This window comes from Phycodurus eques, chromosome 8 (genome assembly GCF_024500275.1).
Source record: "Phycodurus eques isolate BA_2022a chromosome 8, UOR_Pequ_1.1, whole genome shotgun sequence".
Taxonomy (NCBI): Eukaryota; Metazoa; Chordata; class Actinopteri; order Syngnathiformes; family Syngnathidae; genus Phycodurus; species Phycodurus eques.
The window spans coordinates 2,127,000-2,149,929 of record NC_084532.1 but is presented as its reverse complement, the minus strand read 5'-3'; the positions used below and the strand labels follow the sequence as shown (position 1 = coordinate 2,149,929).

General features: G+C 43.5%; 1 protein-coding gene across 6 annotated transcripts in view; it reads right to left on the bottom strand.

Annotated features, from left to right (window-relative positions):
• Nucleotides 1-22,930, bottom strand: part of nlgn1 (neuroligin 1) — a 288,192-nt gene that overhangs the window by 151,095 nt on the left and 114,167 nt on the right. For 5 of the 6 annotated variants that reach the window (XM_061683182.1, XM_061683184.1, XM_061683185.1 and 2 more), the window contains one exon: nt 3,680-3,739. The exons of the other annotated variant lie outside the window; for it this stretch is intronic. In XM_061683182.1, coding sequence (XP_061539166.1) covers nt 3,680-3,739 — 60 coding nt within the window. The remainder of the gene's footprint in view (nt 1-3,679; nt 3,740-22,930) is intronic. 6 annotated transcript variants of the gene reach the window in all.

Sequence of the window (22,930 nt, the reverse complement as noted above, 5' to 3'; positions counted from 1 at the left end):
TCAATTGACTGTCTGTTGTTGTACTAGAGCGGCTCCAACTACTGGAGACAAATTCCTTGTGTGTTTTTTGCACATACTTGGCAAACAAAGATGATTCTGATTCTGATAGTTAGGTGCCTTATCATGTGCAGGTATTGGTGCACTGTGTTTCAAAGTCAACAAAGCTGTTTACAAGTTAAATAAATAAATAAATAAATAAAAATAAAGTAAAATAAAAAGACAGAAAGGTATGCATTTTTAAATAATCCAAGATGGCGCCTAACCGTGTGGTCGGCTCGGTTACGTGCTCTCTAGTACTGTTGTTGTGCTTCTCGGTCGTCTTTGGAGATATTATGCGACTCACATACACAAGGGAAGAGTTGCTAAAAATGAGGGAGTCTACCCCGGACTTTCTTAAACCAACGTTCACAAATCCAATCAGCTACTTACCGGAGCGGCGGCCGCGGTGTACGGTGTATGGAGGCGAAAGAGACACCACAGAGGGAAACGAGCCAGATTGCAGGTCAAGCTCCGTAAGAGAGGATTCCGAATGCCGCTCCCATCGATTCACCTCGCAAATCTACACTCCCTACCCAACAAAATGGACGAGCTTCATCTTCTCACAAAGACCAATAAAGACTTTGGACGTTCCACCACCCTGTGCATCATGGAGACATGGCTTTGTGAACGCGTCCCCGATGGTGCCATAATGCTTCCAGGCTTTCAACTACATCGGACACTATATCAATGAAAAATGGTGTACTGAAATAACGGAGCTCAGCACATACTGCAGCCTGGAGTTGATCTTTTTGAACTGTGAGTCATTCTACTCGCCGCACGTGTTCGCCTCTTTCATACTCGTCTACATTCCTCCTCAAGCTCACACAAATGCTTCACTGCTCACCCCTCATTATTCTTGGGGACTTTAATATAGCTAAACTCAACGACGAACTCCCTAAATACAAGCAGCACATCGACTGTCCTACCAGGGAAAACAACATTCCCAGACTACTGCTATACTATGTTAAATGACGCATACCGTGCTATCCCCCGTGCAGCTCGGGGCTCGTCTGATTACTGCTTAATTCACTTAATACTAACATACAGGCAAGAACTTAAATGTGCGAAGCCTATGGTGAAAACAGTGAAGAAGTGGACCAATGAAAAAAAGATAGAACTTCAAAGCTGTTTAGACTGCACAGAATGGAGTGTCTTTGACACTTCAACTGGCAGCCTACGCGAGGATCCTGTTTGTGGACTTCAGCTCTCCGTTCAACACCATCATCCCCGAACTCCTATCCTCCAAGCTTCTGCAGCTCAGCATCTCGCCTGCCATCTCCCAGTGGATTTACATCTTGCTGACGGGCAGGACACAGCAGGAGAGGCTGCGGGACACCACCTCATTCACAACCACCATCAGCACCGGGGCGCCCCAAGGATGTGTCCTCTCTCCGCTGCTCTTCTCTCTCTAAATGAACGAATGCACCTCAATGCAGCCAGCTCTCAAACTCCTGAAGTTTGCAGACGACACCACAGTCATCGGCCTCATCAAGGACGGTGACGACTCTGCGCATCAACAGGAAGTGGAGCCGCTGGAGCTGTGGTGCGGCTGACACAACGTGGAGCTGAACACGCTCAAGACTGCAGAGATGATCGTGGACTTCAGGAAGCATCCTTCGCCACAGCTGCCCCTCACGTTGTCCAACTGCCCTGTGTCAACCGTTGAGACCTTCAAGTTCCTGGGAATTACAGTCTCTCAGGACCTGAAGTGGGAGACCAACGTCAACTCCATCCTCAAAAAGGCCCAGCAGAGGATGTACTTCCTGTGGCTTCTGAGAAAGCACGGCCTTGCCAAAGGAGTCATCAAAATCAAATCAGTCCTCTGTTCATCCATCACAGTCTGGTTTGGTACTGCCACAAAAAAGGACAAACTACGACTGCAACGGACAATCAGGACGACTGAAAAATTGTCGGTACGCCCCTACCTACCTTTGAGGACTTGCACGCTCCCAGAACTACGAAAAGAGCATGCAAAATCCTCTTGGACCCTCCACATCCTGGTTACCACCTCTTCCAGCTCCTTCCCTCAAGTAAACGCTATCGAACAATGTAAACTAAAACTAGCAGACATTCCAACAGCTTCTTCTCTCTTGCCATTAACTTCTTTAACAGTTAACTTACAATTCCATTGTAACATGCTGCCAATTTGTGTCTTGAGTTTGTTGTCACATCTCTGTTTGGCCAATTAAGCATGATTCGTGCACTTACTGTAGTAGTCTCGCCACTGCACTATTTGCATATCTGTTGTTGACCAATACTGTGCTTGAGAAGTATTTGCACCATTTGCACAATTGATCCTGTTTCAGACTTGTCACTTCAAACTGCTTAAATTTCTTCACGTCTCTGTGCATTTGCACCATGGTCACTGTACCAGACTATTGCTCTATTAGTCATTTCAAACTGCTCTAAATTGCTAGGCGACTGCATCATTTGCACAATTGTAAAAAAATTTTTATTGGCATTACCAGATCACTGGTAACCTTTTATTGCTCAGTGAATCTCCGTACTGTGTTCTTATGTTTTTATGTCTCAAAAGTATCTTCTGTTGTCGTACTGGAGCGGCTCCAACTACCAGAGACAAATTCCTTGTGTGTTTTTGACATACTTTTGCAAATAAAGACGCTTTTGATTCTTTTTGCTGACAATCTTGATGGAGATGATGATTTCATGATGCAGCAGGACTTGGCACCTGCCCCAGGTGCCAGAACTACAAAACAATAATTAAATAATCATGACTTTACAGTGCTTGACTGGCCAGTAAACTCACCAAACCTGAACCCCATGGACAATCTATGGGGTATTGCAAGGAGGAAATAGAGAAACACCAGCCAGTAGCACAGACGAGCCGAAGGCGACAATCAAAGCAACTTGGACTTCCATATAACTTGAGCAGTGTCACAGGCTGATCGCCACCATACCGCGTCATACTGACGCAATAATTAAAGCAAAAAGAGCTCCAAAATAGTATTGGTTGCATATGAATGATGAATACCTTTCAATAGCCCAACATTTCTGTATTAAAATTATTTTAAATTATTGTCCTATTTTAATATTTTGAGACAGTGATTAGGAGCTTTTGTTCGCTGTAAGATGCAATCATTAACATGGTAAGAAATTCAATCTTGAAATAATTCACACTGTGTGGAGTGAATCTAGATGGTTTCACTTTTTCCAAGTTTTCCATGATATATTAATTTAATGCACTGCACCCGTGTATAGTGCAAATGCATTATTTTCTTAGTGTTAGCAAAAGTGCAACCCAGTAATTATTATTTCATTATTCATAATATTTTAAATGAAATAGATTAATGTATGACATGCAAAATATTTTCTGAGTTGGCTGGTGTGATTAATATTTACTAAATTTGTAACATCGGATGCAACGTAGAAAAACAAATGTGAAGAGAAGAACACACCGAGACACACATTGTCAAAAGACAATATAGTAGACATCAAAATAAAACTGAAAAAAGGATAAAATACATTCAGCCAAAAAGTATTTTTTTAAAAAAGGAAAAGGCATTGGCATTTTAAAAATTACAAGAATTCAAGGAAAATCACTTAAGAATAAAAAGAGAAAGTGAAGTTTGATTTTCTTATTCATGCAAATCAATCATTTTTGTCAGTAAATGGAAAATACCTTCATCTGCTGCGCGGTCACTATCACTTAAATCATCAGAGTGTTTCTTTGTAAGGGGACCTATAAGACCAAGAAGGAGAAGGAAGGAGGAAAACAGGATCATCAAAAACATATACAGACTCAAAAAGATGATTTCAAGGATTCTACTGTTTCTTTAATGTAGACTTTGTTGAAATATAAATGATTTAATTAGACAGAAACACTGGACAATTACACAGCACCCTACAAAATCCTGGCTTTTGTGATCTAAAATAACAACAAAACAAGTAACAATATTTTCAGAACCCTTTATAAAAAAATATCTCTTTAAAAAAAAGAAAGAAAAACAAAAATACAGTGAATTTTGATCTGAAACCTCCAACTGGTTTTAGGATGATCGCAATAATGTTTGGGATCATCTCTCCCGAACAAAGTAAAGCAGCATCATGCACTAATTATGGTTTTTGGTACACTCCACAAATGAATGTGTTGTAAGCATTGTGTGAGTTGGCTGCTGTTACAGTCAGTGAGACACCTCATGAGCAGCTTTTTAAGAAGAAACATTTAAAAATATAAACTCCAATTCCAATTAAGTTGGGACATTGTGTAAAATGTAAATAAAAACAGAATACAATGATTTGTACCATAATTTCTCGTGTATAATGTGAATCCCCCCCCCCCCCTAAAATTGTCAAAAGTCAATAGTGCACATTATACATACAGTAGGTACAGGGAAAAATTTTAAAAACTTTCACATTTTATAAATGTATGCCACCATCGAGAGGTTATGAAAAAGCTGTACACTTTAATTCCAATATACTACCACCACCTCGAGGTTGTTGGAAAGGTGTACACTTTCATTCTAATATGCCACCGCCACCTATAGGTTATGAAAAAAGCGTAGCCTACACTTTCATTCCAATATGACAGGGGTACTATGACTGCATATATGTACAGTTGTGCTCATATGTTTACATACCCTGGCAGAATTTGTGAAATATTTTTTTTTAAGTAGGACTGATGATTGAACAACAACCATCATTAATTTCTTTGTGGTTATGTTTTGTCTAATGATAATGATTTTCTGAAATGCTTGACAGTTTAATTTGAATCCCATTAAAATAAAATTATATGTATTTCGCCTGGCCCTTCATGTTTTCTTTACCATTTCCATTTTTACCCAATTTTACCCATCTTACAAATTCTGCCTGGGTAATCAAACATATGAGGACAACTGTGTGTTTTCTCATTTAGTAAATAAAAGTCAGGCTGTGAATTTCAAAATAAGAGCAAGTAAATAAAAAGAAAGTATTACGTGTTCCAATAAAGTGCTTAACTTCAGAATAATTATTTTAAAAAATTATCAAAATACAGGTAATACTTCATGTTTTGATCATATTGGTAGAAGCAAAATCATGAATTGTAAAAATGCATTAAACATGGGTGGAAGGGTTTTCCAAAATTTTGAGGTCAACTTTGGGGGTGCGTATTATACATGGGTGCACATTATCCATCCATCCATTTCCTGAGCTGCTTATCCTCACAAGGAGTGCTGGAGCCAATCCCAACTATCATCGGGCAGGAGGCGGGGTATACCCTGAACTGGTTGCCAGCCAATCGCAGGGCACATATAAACAACCAACCATTCACACTCACATTCACACCTACGGGCAATTTAGAGTCTTCAATTAACCTACCATGCATGTTTTTGGGATGTGGGAGGAAACCGGAGTGCCCTGAGAAAACCCACGCAGCCACGGGGAGAACATACAAACTCCACACAGGCGGGGTCGGGGATTGAACCGCAGACCTCAGAACTGTGAGGCAGACACTCTAACCAGTCAACCAACGTGCCACGGGTGCACATTATACATGTGAAATTACGGGTATATATTTTTCAACCTATATTCAATTGTATACAAGACAAAGACAATATATTTAATGTTCAAATGGATAAACTTTGTTTTTTGCAAATATTGACTGATTTTGAATTTGATGCCTGCAACAAGTTTCAAAAAAGCTTGTACAGGGCCTGTTTACTGCTGCGTTACATCGCTTTTCCTTTTAACAACACTCAGTAAGCGTTTGGGAACTGAGGACAGTAATTTTTTAAGTTTTGTATATGGAATTCTTGCTGGATGTTCAATTTCAATACTGGATGTCGTATTTTGCACTGCATAATGTACCACACATTTTCAATGGGAGTCAGGAGTGCTGGCAGGCCTGTCTAGTACTCACACTCTTTTACAACGAAGCCACACTGTTGTAATACATGCAGAAGGTGGCTTGGCATTGTCTTCCTGAAAAAAGCAAGACCCTGACCCCGAAAAAGATGTTGCTTGGATGGTAACATATGTTGCTTTAAACCCTGTACCTTGTACATTTCTGCATGAATTGTCCTTTCACAGATGTGCAAGGTATCCATGCCATGGACACTAACACACCCCCATACCATCACAGATGTTGACTTTGTGCCAATAACAATCTAGATAGTCCTTTTCTTCGTCGACCCGGAGGACACGATCCATGATTTCCAAAAACAGTTTGAAATGTGGACTCATCAGACCATACCACACTTTTGCACTTTGCATCAGTCCATCTCAGATGAGCTAGGGCCCAGACAAGCCGGCAGCGTTTCTGGTTGTTGTTGATATATAGCTTTACTCTATCTATTGGACAAAATGAACAATACTTCCAATAACAGCAAACTCGTGTCATCCACAGATTACCTTTATACCATAGGAAATATCAAGTATTGAAACAGGGATGTCGTTTGATGTGAGTCCCATGTCTGAGATGCAAACAAATTAGTATGGATGCATAAAGTATATTGTATATGAATCCATAGACATCTGCCCTATATATGTATGTACTGTATGTGTGTGTGTGTGTGTGTGTGTGTGTGTGTGTGTGTGTTGGTGAAGAGCTTCCACACACAGCGAATCAAGAGTACGACTCCTGTCTTGGTGCTAGCCAATCGGAGGCAGAGTCAGGCGGGTTATCGTACAATGGACACAGGAGTAATTTCTGGACTTTGCTCTGTAGATGCACACAACCGGAACACTTAAGGGAAAGTTAACTGTTTATTACATTCGCTAGTCTGCGAGCTAACGAGCTAGCAAGCTAAGGGCGGGAGCTAAAAAGCTCACTTGACCGTGGCGACACTGTTAAAACGTCAGCACTCAAGAGTTGTGTGTGTGTGTACCCACCATAACACACACACACGGGAAAGTTTACTGATTATAAATCAGAAGCACAGCGGCACACGTTATCAATATTCAGGCAGGAATTTACTTCAGCAAACTCATTTTCAGCGTTATTTGATTGACAAATAAATGTCTCACATCAGGTGGCACGGTGTACCACTGGTTAGAGCGTCAGCCTCACAGTTCTGTGGACCCGGGTTCAATCCCCGGCCCCACCTGTGTGGAGTTTGCATGTTCTCCCCGTGCCTGCGTGGGTTTTCTCCGGGGCACCCCGGTTTCCTCCTACATCCCAAAAACATGCATTAATTGGTGACTCTAAATTGCCCGTAGGTGTGACTGTGAGTGCGAATGGTTGTTTGTTTGTATGTGCTCTGTGATTGGCTGGCAACCAGTTCAGGGTATACCCCGCCTCCTGCCCGATGACAGATGGGATAGGCTCCAGCACGCCCGCGACAATAGTGAGGAGAAGCGGCTCAGAAAATGGATGGATGGATGTCTCACATCACAGTCCAGCAGCTTAAGGGTGGGCCTTATTTTACATTTTATTTATCCTTTATTTAACCAGGTTAAAGCTTATTGGAAGAGAAAATATTTCTCAAAAGCCAAGAGGCAGCAGAAATTATACAGTTTTTTGGCAAATCTTTTTCTGACAGAATAAGTTAGGAAGCAATCTTGTCTTTGTGGGGTTTTTTTCACACACCACTTCAGCAAAAATAGTTCCGCTGACTTAAAACACTGGAATAACCTACCCATCACACTCCTGGGAAGAATAGCTACAATAAAAAATTAAAACCTCACCTCAAATCAACTATTTATTCTCGATGATTCCATTTAAACCCACATTAACGCTCCACCATCATTCCAGTCCCCAAGAAACCTACTATCTTGGGTCTAAATGAGGCCTGTCGCCTTGACATCTGTGGTCATAAGTCATTTGAACATCTCATGCTGGACCACCTCAAGAGTGTCACAGGTCCCCTGCTGTACCCCCTGCAGTTTGCCTACCGAGCGAACTGGTCTGCGGATGATGCAGTCAACATGGGACTGCACTTCATCCTAGAACACCTCGACAGTGCAGGGACCTACGCAAGGATCCTGTTTGTGGACTTTAGCTCAGCGTTCAACACCATCATCCCTGAACTCCTTTCATCCAAGCTTCTCCAGCTCAGAGTCTCACCTGCCATCTGCCAGTGGATTCACAGCTTCCTGAGGGGCAGGACACAGTAGGTGAGGCTGGGGGAGGCCACCTCATCCACGCGCAGCATCAGCACTGGGGCGCCCCAAGGTTGTGTACTCTCTTCACTGCTCTTCTCTCACTACATGAACGACTGCACCTCAGCGCACCCGGCTGTCAAACTCCTGAAGTTTGCAGATGACACCACTGTCATCGGCCTCATCAAGGACGGTGACGAGTCTGCATATCGACAGGAAGTGGAGCGGCTGGAGCTGTGGTGCGGCCGACACAACCTGGAGCTGAACACGCTCAAGACTGTAGAGATGATCGTGGACTTCAGGAGGCATACTTCGCCACAGCTGCCCCTCACGTTGTCCAGCTGCCTTGTGTCAACCGTCGAGACCTTCAAGTTCCTGGGAATTACAGTCTCTCAGGACATGAGGTGGGCGAGCAACATCAACTCCGTCCTCAAACAGGCCCAGCAGAGGATGTACTTCCTGCAGCTTCTGAGAAAGCATGGCATGCCACAGGAGCTGCTGAGGCAGTTCTACATAGCGGTCATTGAATCAGTCCTGTGTTCTTCCATCACAGTCTGGTTTGGTGCTGCTACAAAAAGGACAATCTTCGACTCCAACGGACAATCAAAACTGCTGAAAGGATTGTCGGTACCCACCTACCAACCCTTGAGGATTTACACACTGCCAGAACTAAGACAAGAGCGTGCAAAATCCTCTCTGACCCTCCACATCCCGGTCACCGGTTCTTCCGGCTCCTTCTCTCACGTAGGCGCTACCGATCAATGCAAACTAGAACTTGCAGACATTCCAACAGCTTCTTCCCTCTTGCAATCAACTTCTTAAACACTTAACCTACAATTCCATTACAACATGCTGCCAATTTTTTGACTTGAGTTTGTTGTCACATTTCTGTGGGGCCAATTATACATTACTCGTGCACTCACTGTAGTAGTCTCGCCACGCTGCACTATTTGCACATCTGTTGTTGACCAATACTGACCACTCATGCCAGAGTAGCATCTGCTCCATTTGCACACTGATTGAGGAGTATCTGCAACATTTGCACAATCAATATTGTCCCAGATTATCACACTACTCGCTTGAAGTCTCGGCGCCCTTTGCACAATGGTCATTGCACCGAACTATTGCAATATTAGTCTTTCAAACTGCTCTAAGTGCGAGAGGACTTTGCATCTTTTTGCACAATTGTCAAAAAAAATAAATAAATGTGGCGGCATTACCAGATAACTAGCAACCCTTTATTGCTCAGTGACTGTTTTTCTCAATGTCTTTATGTCTCAAAAGTGTTCTCTGTCAATTGACTGTCTGTTGTCATACTGGAGCGGCTCCAACTACCAGAGACAAATTCCTTGTGTGTTTTTTGGACATACCTGGCAAATAAAGATGATTCTGATTCTGATGAAAGTGGTTCCCAACCTGGGAAAAAAACTAATAAATGTATATTCAAAGAATAAGAAAAACAATGAAATTATCCACTAGTCAGAAAAACAAGCAGGACGGTGGGCTAAATGGTCGCAAATTTAGACACTATTATTTGGCTAACCAATTACAATACCGTACAATACAATTACAATAATACACCAAAATGAGGAGAATCATTCTTGGCTATAATTGGAACCGATAGAGTGCAATAACATCAAACTCTCAGAACTCCCATTCCCATTCATTACTACAAGCCCCAAACGCCAGAACTGTTTTAAGAACCCGGTAATCACATCCACCTTTACAGCCTGGTGGAAAGGTCAATAAGATACAGAATCTCAATTAGCGCCCTATGTTCTGACCAATCTGTCATAATCCAGAATCTTAAATTAACAAAATACCTCTTTATTTTGGCACATGGCAACAAGTTGGAATTTATCACCTAAAACAACTATTTAACAATAAAATATTTATGACATCCAAGGAATTGTTCCAATAATTTCAAATAAGAGGCAAAAACTTCCTCCAATACAATATATTAAAAGCAGCAATCGAAAAAAGAATTCCAACACATCAGAGAACCCTTCAGCCACCTGAGTTGAAGAAAATAGTGATGCTTCTCCCACACAGAAAAAAACAACTCTCAAACATGTATAAATTAATCTCATGTACAAATTCAATGCACTTTCAAATCGCTAAATGGAAAGACCTATGTCTGCTGATGCGGCACGCAATTGAGACCTTTGCCTTTCATCTTAGCTCCTTCTTTACCACAACGGATCGATACAAAGTCTGCATCACTGCAGATGCTGCACCGACCTGCCTGTCGATCTCACATTCCATTCTTCCCTGACTTGTGAACAATACCCCAATATATTTGAACTCCTCCACTTGGAGCAGGATCTCATCCCCGACCCGGAGAGGGCACGCCACCCTGTTCCAACTGAGGACCTTGGTCTCAGATTCGGAGGTGCTGATTTTCATCCTAGCCGCATCACACTCGACTGCGAACCGCTCCAGCGAGAGTTTGTGATCACGGCTTGTTGAAGCCAACAGAACCGCATCATCTGCAAAAAGCAGAATTGCAAAACTGAGGCAACCAAACCGGACCCCCCTCTACATTTCGGCTGCGCCTAGAAATTCTGTTTATAAAAGTAATGAACAGAATCGGTGACAAAGGGCTGCCTTGGTGGAGTCCAACCCTCACCGGAAACGAGTCAGACTTACTGCCAGCAATGCGGACCAAACTCTGACACTGGTCCTACGAACAGCCTGTATCAGGGGGTTCGGGACCCCATACTCCAAAGCACCCCTCACACGACTCCCCGAGGGACACTGTCGAACGCCTTCTCCAAGTCCACAAAAAAGATGTAGATGAGTTGGGCGAACTCCCATGCACCCTTGAGGACCCTGCCGAGGGTGTACAGCTGGTCCACTGTTCCACAGCCAGGATGAGAATCACACTGCTCCTCCTGAATCTGAGATTCGACGGACCCTCCTCTCCAGCACGCCTGAATAGACCTTACCAGGGAGGCTGAGGAGTGTGATCATCCTGTAGTTGGAACACACCCCCTTGTTAAAAAGGCGGACCACCACTCCAGTTTGCTAATGCAGAGGCACTGTCCCCGATGTCCACGTGATGTTGCAGAGGCATGTCAACCAGAAATGCCCCACAACATCCAGAGAACTCCGGGCGAATCTCATCCATGATGGCCTTGCCACCGAGGAGCTTTTTAACCACTTCGGTGACCTCAACCACAGAGATAGAAGAGCCAATCTCAGAGACCCCAGACTCTGCTTCCTCATGGGAAGGCGTGTTGGTGGAATTGAGGAGGTCTTCGAAGTATTCTCCTCACCGACTCACAACATCCCGAGTCGAGGTCAGCAGCGCCCCATACCCACTATACATAGTGTTGATGGTGCACTGCTTCCCCCTCCTGAGATGCCGGATGGTGGACCAGAATTTCCTCAAAGCCGTCTGGAGTTCTTTCTCCGTGGCCTCACCAAACTACTCCCACGCCCGGGTTTTTGCTACAGCGACCAGCAAAGCTCCATTCCGCTTGGCCCAGCAGGTACTCATCATCTGCCTCAGGAGTGTTTTTTATTATTGTTCTCGACTGCAATGCATGTTGAAAGGACACAGGTATGTATTGGAGATCCTCTCTGTCGAATCTGTACTTGCGGTTCTGGCCTCTGTGGCTCTGTGGGCTTTTAGACGCTTTGCTCCTCCGCCATGTTTGCCCCCCAGGTTTTAATGCATAACACACACGTAGCCCCCTTTTTTTTTTTAAATGTACTACGTAAACTGATTTTTTTTTGGGGGGGGGAGTTGTGTGGTTTGGCTCAGGGGTGGCAGCCTCTAGTGCAGTAGTGCCTGGCAGCCTCCCCTAATGCACAACACCACACGGGGGCCACACGAACATGGGGCAAGGGCCAATGACTGCCAGTTGGGAAACTGCCAGTCATAGAGAAATGATGGGTATTCACTATGCTCATGGCCATGTTACTGGGGCCTGGATGGGTGCTGGAGGTGGGGGTCCTCTCTCGTGACTTGTGGCTGCCCTCTGGGATGCCCCCACCCTTATTATCCCCCTGTTGGATGCCCCTATCCGCCCTCCTGTCCACCTGGCACGGTCACCAGCTCAACCAGCTCTGGCTGGGACGGTGGCTGTCTATTGTGGACGGTACTGTTGCACCAAGTACCAATACCAGTACCGGACCAAGGTATTTTGACGTCAAAAATAGCACGGTACCATTTTTTTTTATTTTTCTAGCGGTATTTAAAAAAAACATTATATATACGCAATAGCACTCCTTCAGTGTCTTAAAGGCCACTGCACAAAAACCCGACAGTAAGCTGCTGACTGGCTGTCTGTCGACAACTTAAAAATGTGAAGTGTGAAGGCTACTGCATGTGGAACTGTGCATGCTGCCCACGAAGAGAAGATGCCTACAAACTGCAGAGCTCCTGCAGACTCGACTCACAGAGAAACAAGATACACAACGCATTATTTGGAATTATTTGCTCCTTCTCGCTCTAAGTGGTGTGCTAACCAGTCAGCTCAGAGGATTAGCATGCATGAGCATGCGTTAGCATTAGCAACACCTTGGAAATCTGGATGTCTGAAAAGAGTAACAATCCAATCAAATGCAAAAAGAAAAACACTTAATATCCAAATGGAGCAAAAAGGACCACTGTTTGAGAGTGTTCTGGTTCCGTACGCAATGGAAAACAGCAACAGGAGCTAGTGAAAGCCACTGACGTTGATATAAATGTATTGAATGAAATAAAACACAAGAATATTGCATAATAAATTACATATACATTTACAAATATACCAAAAAATATGTATATTCATATTTTTTATTAAAACAATATATGAGACCCTTGTTTCTTCAGTTTCTTGTTAATTTATAATGCCTGGTAAAGGTACATTTGTTTGGACAAACATGATGATGATAATGAAAATAGCTCAGAAGAATTAAATTTAAGAGCGGATATCTTGCCAGTTTCCATGGTTTACTTGATCATCACAACAATCATTTTATAATACAATAAAAATTATGCATTCTTCAGGTACTATACCTTTAGTGACACCAGACATTAAAATGAAAAGGGTGGTATATCATATGCAGTATATCATATGCAGTATATAATACAGTGGGTGCGGAAAGTATTCAGACACGATTAAAGTTTTCACACTTTGTTATATTGCATGTGTCAGTATACCCTATGCCTGTCCAAGATTTAATGGAAAAAGCACCAATGTTGTTGTCCAATCTAGAACATAGACAAAAAAGAGATTTGTCCTGGCAGGGGAAAAATAATCCAACATACATCGACGCCTTAGGTGTTCCTCGTGGGGTTCCTAATCAATACAAATTAGCTGACCAAGTTGCAGGAGGATTTGAGTCCTTCATATGCTGGTGGTGTACAATGAATAAAAATGTTGATAGGATAAACTATAGCCACTTCAATGTACAGAGATTAGGAAATTGGATTCAGAGTGGGTTGGAAGCTGTGCATGAGAAGCTCAAGGCTACCTCTTTAATGACGTTCCAGAACCGCATAGCTGTCGACATGCTCCTCGCAAGAGAGGGAGGTGTTTGCGGTATGTTTGGAGAACAATGTTGTACATACATTCCAAACAATACTGCTTCAGATGGCAGCTTGACCAGAGCCATCGATGGTCTACGGACCCTCAATCACAAGATGAAGAACCACTCTGGTGTAGACACCTCCTTGTGGGACAGCTGGATGGACGTTTTTGGTAAATACAAAACCCTAATTTCACCAATATTGATATCAATTTCTGTTTTTGCAGCCATTCTGACATTGTGTGGATGTTGTTGTATCCCATGCATTCGGGCTTTAATCAGTAGATTAATCACCACAGCAATTATCCACATGGAACCGTATGGAGCAGATGTATACTTTATTGAAGGTTGATAATGATGATGATGATGATGATGATGATGTTGTTTTACCTGATTTGTTTCCTGATCCAGGTGATTACGATGTTTAAACTACAACATTCATGTATGACAAGTTTACTCTGAGTGTGAATGTATTTGTTTCATAAAAATGATTCTACAGTTAAAAATGAAGTGAAGTGACTGTAAGATGATGTGAGAATTTGTGCAAATCCATGATAAACAGGAGGGAAATGTTAAATATATTGTAGAAGTTATCATTTATTTGCTTAGCTTGCATTAGTATTATGGACGATTTTGAGAAAGGAAGATGTCTCGTCTTCAAGAAGATGACTCAGCAGGAATCATCCGATAGAAGGGCGCCTTGACCAAGGACGTGGCCGGGGACGTGGCAGGTGTTGGTCTCATGTCTTCACCTTGAAACCCTCCCCTTAGTGTGTTGTGTCTTGTAGCTTAGTATGTTATGTCTTGTAAAACCTCCCTATTTCAAATAAATACAGGAGCGTGTTTAGAGCGTGATGAGAGGCTGTAATCTGAAGAATCTCCCATACCCCCTCCTCATGAGCAAAAGAAACCAGCGTCTTCATTCCTTTTGTGTCTATTTTTATAAGTGTTTGGTGAGATTGATCCAACACAGCGATTTGCTAAAATCATTTAAGTTCTTCCCCCCCCCCCCTCATTAATGTACAGGCAGCACCCCATATTGACAGATACAAACAGAATTGTGGAAATCTTTGCAGATTTTTAAAAAAAGAAAAACTGAAATATCACACAGCCATAAGTATTCAGACCCTTTGCTCAGTATTTAGTAGACGCACCCTTTTGAGCTAATACAGCTATGAGTCTTTTTGGGAATGATGCAACAGGTTTTTCAAACCTGGATTTGGGGATCCTCTGCCATTCCTCCTTGCAGATCCTCTCCAGTTCTGTCAGGTTGGATGGTCAATGTTGGTGGACAGCCATTTTCAGATCTCTCCAGAGATGCTCAATTGGGTTTAAGTCAGGGCTCTGGCTGGGCCATTCAAGATGAGTCACGGAGTTGTTCTGAAGCCACTCCATCGTTATTTTAGCTGCGTGCTTGGGGTCATTGTCTTGTCAGAAGGAGAACCTTTGGTCCAGTCTTAGGTCTTGAGTACTCTGGAGAAGGTTTTTGTCCACGATATCGCTGTACTTGGCCGCATTCATCTTTCCTTCGATTGTAACCAGACGTCCTGTCCCTGCAGCTGAAAAAAACACCCACAGCACGATGCTGCCAACACCATGCTTCACTGTTGGGACTGTATTGGACAGGAAATGAGTAGTGCCGGCCACACATACTGCTTAGAATTAAGGCCAAAAAGTTATATCTGAGAATCTTATTTCTCACCATCTTGGAGTCCTTCAGGTTTTTTTTTTTTTTTTTTTTAGCAAACTCCATGCAGGCTTTTATGTGTCTTGCACTGAGGAGAGGCTTCTGCGACTGGTGGAGGGCTGCAGTGATGGTAGACTTTCTAGAACTTTCTCCCATCTACCGACTGCATCTGTGGAGCTCAGCCACGGTTATCTTAGGGTACTTCTTGACCTCTCTCACCAATGCTCTTCTCCCCCGATTGCTCGGTTGGGCCGGACAACCAGCTTTAAGAAGGTTTCTGGCCACTGTGCGTTTACGAACCTTATGTACAGCAGAATTTTTTTGTAACCTTGGCCACATGTGTGCCTTGCCACAATTCAGTCTCTGAGCTCTTCAGGCAGTTCCTTTGACCTCAGGATTCTCATTTGCTCTGACATGCACTGTGAGCTGTAAGGTCGTATAGACAGGTGTGTGGATTTCCTCATCAAGTCCAATCAGTATAATCAAACGCAGCTGGAGTCCAATGAAGGTGTAGAACCATCTCAAGGATGATAAGAATAAATGGACAGCAACCGAGTTAAATATATGAGTGTCACAGCAAAGGGTCTTGTTAGATATATTTTAGAAGTTATCATTTATTTGCTTCGCTTGCATTAGTATTATGGACAATTTTTAGAAAGAAAGATGTCTCGCCTTCAAGAAGATGACTCAGCAGGACTCATCAGAGAGAAGGACGTGGCCGGGACGTGGCAGGTGTTGGTGCCATGTTTTCACCTTGAAACCCTCCCCTTAGTGTGTTGTGTCTTGTAAACTTAGAAACCTCCCTATTTTCAAATAAATGCAGGAGCGACCGGAGAGATTGTTTAGAGCGTGTTGAGAGGCTGTAACCTGAACAATCTCCCATGCGCCCTCCTCATGAGTAAAGAGACCAGCGTCTTCATTCCTTTTGTGTCTATTCATTATAATGTTGGGTAAGATAAATCCAACAGTCTGAATACTGGCTGTGTGATATGACAGTTTTTCTTTTTTAATAAATCTGCAAATATTTCAACAATTCAGTTTTTCTGTCAATAAGGGGTGCTGTGTGTACATTAATGAGGAAAAAAAATGAACTTCAACGATTTTATCAAATGCCTGCAATACAACAAAGAGTCAAAAATTTAAAGGGGTCTGAATACTTTCCGTACCCACTTTAAATATACTGTATATATATATATATATATATATATATATATATATATATATATATATATATATATATATATATATACATATATACTGTATATATATATATACACAACCCCAATTCCAATGAAGTTGGGACGCTGTGTTAAACAAACAAAAACAGAATACAATGATTTGCAAATCATGTTCAACCTGTATTTAATTGAATACACGACAAACACAAGATATTTAATGTTCAAACTGATCAACTTTATTGTTTTTACCAAATAATCATGAATTTAGAATTTATGGCTGCAACACGTCCCAAAAAAGCTGGGACAGGGTCATGTTTACCACTGTGTTACATCACCTTTACTTTTAACAACATTCAATAAACGTTTGGGAACTGAGGACACTAATTGTTGAAGCTTTGTAGGTGGAATTCTTTCCCATTCTTGCTTGATGTACAGCTTCAGCTGTTCAACAGTCCGGGGTCTCTGTATTTTACGGTTCATAATGCGCCACACATTTTCAATGGGAGACAGGTCTGGACTGCAGGCAGGCCAGTCTAATACCCGCACTCTTTTACTAGGAAGCCACGCTGTTGTAACACGTGCAGAATGTGGTTTGGGATTGTCTTGCTGAAATAAGCAGGGGCGTCCATGAAAAAGACGTTGCTTAGATGGCAGCATATGTTTCTCCAAAACCTGTATGTACCTTTCAGGATTAATGGTGCCTTCACAGATGTGTAAGTTACTGGCAATTATTTAAAAAACAATGTAAGTTACATTGGCACTAACACAGCCCCATACCATCACAGATGCTGCCTTTTGAACTTTGCGTCCATAACAGTCCAGATGGTTCTTTTCCTCTTTGGCCCAGAGGACACGACTTCCACAATTTTTAAAAAAAAATTTAAATGTGGACTCGTCGGACCACAGAACACTTTTCCACTTTTCATCAGTCCATCTTAAATGAGTTCAGGCCCAAAGAAGCCGGCGGCGTTTCTGGGTGTTGTTGATGAATGGCTTTTGCTTTGCATAGTAGTGTTTGAGGTTGCACTTACGGATGTAGCGCCGAACTGTATTTACTGACATTGGTTTTCTGAAGTGTACCTGAGCCCATGTGGTGATATCCTTTACACATTGATGTCGGTTTTCGATGCAGTGCCGCCTGAGGGATCGAAGGTCACAGGCGTTCAATATTGGTTTTCGGCCTTGCCTCTTACATACAATGATTTCTCCAGATTCTCTGAACCTTTTGATGATATTATGGACTGAAGATGATGAAATTCCTAAATTCCTTGCAATTGTATGTTGAGGAACATTGTCCTTAAACTGTTCGACTATTTTCTCACGCACTTGTTCACAAAGAGGTGAACCTCGACCCATCTTTGCGTGTGAATGACTGAACAATTCAGGGAAGCTCCTTTCATACCCAATCATGGCACCCACCAGTTCCGAATTTGCCTGTTCACCTGTGGGATGTTCCAAACAGGTGGTTGATGAGCACTCCTCAACTTTATCAGTCTTTTTTGCCACCTGTCCCAGCTTTTTTGGAAAGTGTTGCAGCCATAAAATTCTAAGTTAATGATTATTTGCTAAAAACAAAGTTTATCAGTTTGAACATTAAATAACTTCGTACGGTATTTAATGAAATATAGGTTGAATATGATTTTCAAATTGTATTCATTGTATTTATGTTTAACACGTTGCAACTTCATTGGAATTGGGGTTGTATATAGCCGACACGGTGACCGACTGGTTAGCACATCTGCCTCACAATTCTGGGGACCGGGGTTCAAATCCCGGCCCCGCCTGTGTGGAGTTTGCATGTTGTCCCCGTGCCTGCGTGGGTTTTCTCCGGGCACTCCGGTTTTCTCCCACATCCTAAAAACATGCATGATAGGTTGATTGATGACTCTAAATTGCCCTTAAGTGTGAATGTGTGCGCGAATGGTTGCTTGTTTATATGTGCCCTGCGATTGGCTGGCGACCAGTTCAGGGTGTACCCCGCCTCTCGCCTGGAGATTGCTGGGATAGGCTCCAGCACGCGCCCGACCCTAGTGAGGATAAGCGTAACGGAAGATGAATGAATTAATAAACCGAAAGAGACGTAGGCGTTGCTTCCAGCTCATTCTTTCCATCCATCCATCCATCGATCCATCCATTTTCTTCCGCTTATTCGGGTCGAGTCGCGGGGACAGTAGCTTTAGCAGGGACGCCCAGACTTCCCTCTCCCCAGCCACTTCCTCCAGCTCTTCCTGGGGGATCCCAAGGTGTTCCCAGGCCAGCCGAAGGATGTAGTCTCTCCAGCGTGTCCTGGATCGTCCCCGGGGTCTCCTCCCAGTGGGACGTACCCGGAACACCTCACCAGGGAGGTGTCCGGAAGGCATCTGAATCAGATGCCCCAGCCTCATCTGGCTCCTCTCGATGTGAAGGAGCAACGGCTCTACTCTGAGATCCTCCCGGATGACCGAGCTTCTCACCCTATCTCTAAGGGAGAGCCCGGACACCCTGCGGAGGAAACTCATTTCGGCCGATTGTATCCGGGATCTCGTTCTTTCGGTCACGAACCACAGCTCGTGACCATAGGTGAGCGTAGGAACGTAGATAAATTGAGAGCTTCGCCTTTCGGCTTAGCTCCTTCTTTACCACAACGGACTGATACAAAGTCCGCATCACTGCAGATGCTGCACTGATCCACCTGTCGGTCTCCCGTTCCATTCTTCCCTCACTTGTGAACAAGACCCCAAAGATACTTGGAACTCCTCCACTTGGGGCAAGATCTCATCCCCGACCTGGAGAGGGCACGCCACCCTTTTCCGACTGAGGACCATGGTCTCAGATTTGGAGGTACTGATTCTCATCCCAGCTGCTTCACACTCGACTGCGAACTGCTCCAGTTAGAGTTGGAGGTCACGGCTTGATGAAGCCAACAGAACAACATCATTTGCAAAAAGCAGAGATGCATTACTGAGGCCGCCACCCCTCTACGCCTCGGCTGCGCCTAGTAATTCTGTCCATAAAAGTTATGAACAGATTAGGTGACAAAGGGCAGACTTGGCGGAGTCCAACCCTCACCGGGAATGAGTCCGACTTACTGCTGGATATGCGGACCAAACTCTGACTCCGGTCGTACAGGGACAGCCCGTACCAAACTCCCGAAGCACCCTCCACAGGACTCCCCGTGGGACACAGTCGAACGCCTTCTCCAAGTCCACAAAACACATGTAGACTGGTTGGGCGAACCCCCATGCACCCTCGAGGACCCTGCCGAGGGTGTAGAACTGGTCCACTGTTCCACGGCCAGGACGAAAACCACACTGCTCCTCCTGAATCTGAGATTTGACTTCCCGACGGAACCTCCTCTCCAGCACCCCTGAATAGACCTTACCAGGGAGGCTGAGGAGTGTGATCCCCCTGTAGTTGGAACACACCCTCCGGTCCCCCTTCTTAAAAAGGGGGACCACCACCCAGTCTGCCAATCCAGAGGCACTGTCCCCGATGTCCACGCGATGTTGCAGAGGCGTGTCAACCACGGCAGCCCCACAAGCTGAATTTAGCTCGCCGTGTTTAAAAAAAAAAAACGTGGCACCCATGACGGGCGCCATTTTCCCTTTGTGTTAAAATCACAAGGCTCTCATTGAACGCCATTTGGTCATTTACAAACTTAAGGCTTCGTAATTCGTCTTCCTTTGGAGAGACGTGACGTTATTGTGACGTTGCCACCTTGGTTTCTTCCTTCGTGGCGTGATCCGTAGCATAAGCTCTGGGTTGTCCTTGAGTGCCCCTCGTGGACGTTCATTCCATCACGCAACTTCCGGCTGTGTGACTGGAAGCTGTCGTTGACTAGCCGCTGCTTAGCCGCTAGTAAGCTATTACCGATTGTGTGCTCAGGCATCGTGTTCATCTTGGGTCGTTGCTTTTGAAACAATAAACGTGGATTTTCAGATAACTAAGAAAGAGCGATAGTTAGAAAGAGCGTTTTTAAGTTAAAAGCCTCCGTTTTTGCTCGTTTTCAAAACGCAGACGCCGTGATCATGCTTTAAAGCTTTATGCCTGGTATTTTTAACCAGTTTTAGGATTTACAACGTGAGATTCTTAACGAGTTTCACTGCAGGAAGGGGTCGGCATTGCTATACAGCAACACCGCTACCTTCCCTCGGCAAACGTGCACAAAACCTTCTGATGATTTAAACTGCAACAGCTTACAGTAACCACAGTAAATGAATGGATTTCTTTTACAAAGTGGCGCTTATTAATTAATTGCTTGTCTGTTTTTAATCACTTTGGTTTTTCATTATTTTTATAATAAAATAAAAAAAAAGAACTTGATTTTAATTTTTCCGAATTTTAGTTTTTATCTTTTTAGAGAATTATTATTATTATTTATTTATTTTTAATCATTATTATTTATTGATTTATTTTTAGCTTTTATTTATTAATTATTTTGGAATTTTTGGGACAATTATTTAAAAAAACTTTTTTTAAAATTTTTCTTTCTTTGAATCGCTTCTTGTTTTTGAGGCCTCTTCCCTTGGCCTAAAAGGCATACAAGCAATTAACTAATTCACAAGCCTAATTATAACTACATTTGACTTTTACCCAAAGTTCAATAAAACTTATGTGAATCAGGTGAGTCCTAAATTGCTTCACCAATTGAATTGACTTGCAGTGATATCCATCACACACAGTCAAATCACGTTCTTAACTAAATCACAACTAAAATTTATTTATTTATCCAAACTAAATAAATTCATTGGTTGAATTAGTTTCAAATTTAGTTAACAAGCTGATTTGTTTCACTCCATCAAGTGCCCTTCGCAACTATTTGAAATCACCAATTAAATGTAACTTTAACAACTCACGCAGCAATTTAACTAGATCAAATAAATTTTGTGCGCATACCTTGACGCCGTCAAAACTTTTGTGCTACTCGATCACGGCTTCTATGCACATTCTCAAACAGATTTAAAGTCCATGATAAACCCTCACACCATAATTTGCAAACACAATTTAAGTGTTTAACATGCAATGACATCGCCTATATTGTGCCTTTATTCCAAACTAAACGCACTGCTCAAACGAGCCTACATTACGAACAATTTAGTTGCGTACCTCGTACAAGCTACCACACACGGAACGCAATCATGGCGGAACTTTCAGAAAGTCCCATCAATATGACAATCTTGACACACTGGAACAGTTCGTCAGCAATTTAAGTAGGGACCTTGTCCCGGGCTATGCAGAGTCCGTCAAAAATGCTGGCCTTGAAGTCCTCAATGATAACATAGCACAACTTATGAGTGACGCTGAACACAAAACCTTAAAAGATAAAAGTCTCGCTCGAACGCTTGGCTGCATGGTGCTGAACTTGGTGGCCCAACTCAAATGGAGCGACCGCGAGGACGCTCTAGTGAAACGCAGACTGGAAGCTGAACAGCATAAACAAGTCCAGTTAACTGCACAATTAAAATACACCACCGCACGCTTAAACTCGGCTGAAGCCCGCCTCCTTGACTATGATAAACCAAACCAAGCCCCTGCCTCCAGCGAATTAACTTCCGGAGGTCAGCATAACCAGCTACAAGACGCTTATGCCGACATTGCCCACTTAAAATCTAAATTGGTAGAATTGGCCGATTTACTGTCTAATGACCAAGTGCTTGAATTACGGGCTGACATTCAGCAAGCAAGCGTCCGGTGACATTCAGCGCCTCACCGAATGCACCGAAACACTCAAAGCGGAACGCTCCAAAGAGATGGAACAGTCCTATGGGCTCAAGACACAAATGGTAATCCGGGAGATGGAGCTGTGCCGCCTCCAGCAACAGCTCCGGGACCAAGAGGATGAGTTGGTCCATGTCAGGCGTGAGCTACCATTAGCTCGACAGCTGTCCACCGACTCGCTGACTCATTCCAGTGCTCCGGCGCCTGCTACAGACAGCGTGGGGCCCTCCCTCGCCAGAAGTGTCACAGTGCCCTATAAAACAGCTACAGCCTTTGGACCGGAACCCACCTTCAGGGGGTGCCATGCGGCCTCCTGGCGTATGGCGGCTCCACCAGTCGCAGCTCACCTTTTTGACTCACCCCGACTCTCCCTCCACCCAGCGCTGCTCCAGGTATGACTCTAAAAGACCTAGACAAAGTTGCGCACAACATCCCGAGGTTTGAACCTAAGCCAAACGGGTCACACGACACAGTCGCGTACCTTAGAGACCTCGAATTTCACCTTAAACGATTGCCTTCTGCTACTACGGACGAAAGACTGTACCTTATCAAAGTTACATCTAGCCGAGAAGTCAGCTGCTTAATTGAACGACAACCGGCTCAGGTGCTGGCCGATTACCCGGCCCTCTGCCAAGCATTGTCTCAAGAATTTGATGATCCAGAGGCCTCAATCGTCTTATATGCAGCCTTCACAGTTAAACAGGGGAGACTTGAGACAACCCAAGCTTATTACTGCCGGTTGCGTAAAGCGTACTTTGGAAATTTAAATGAG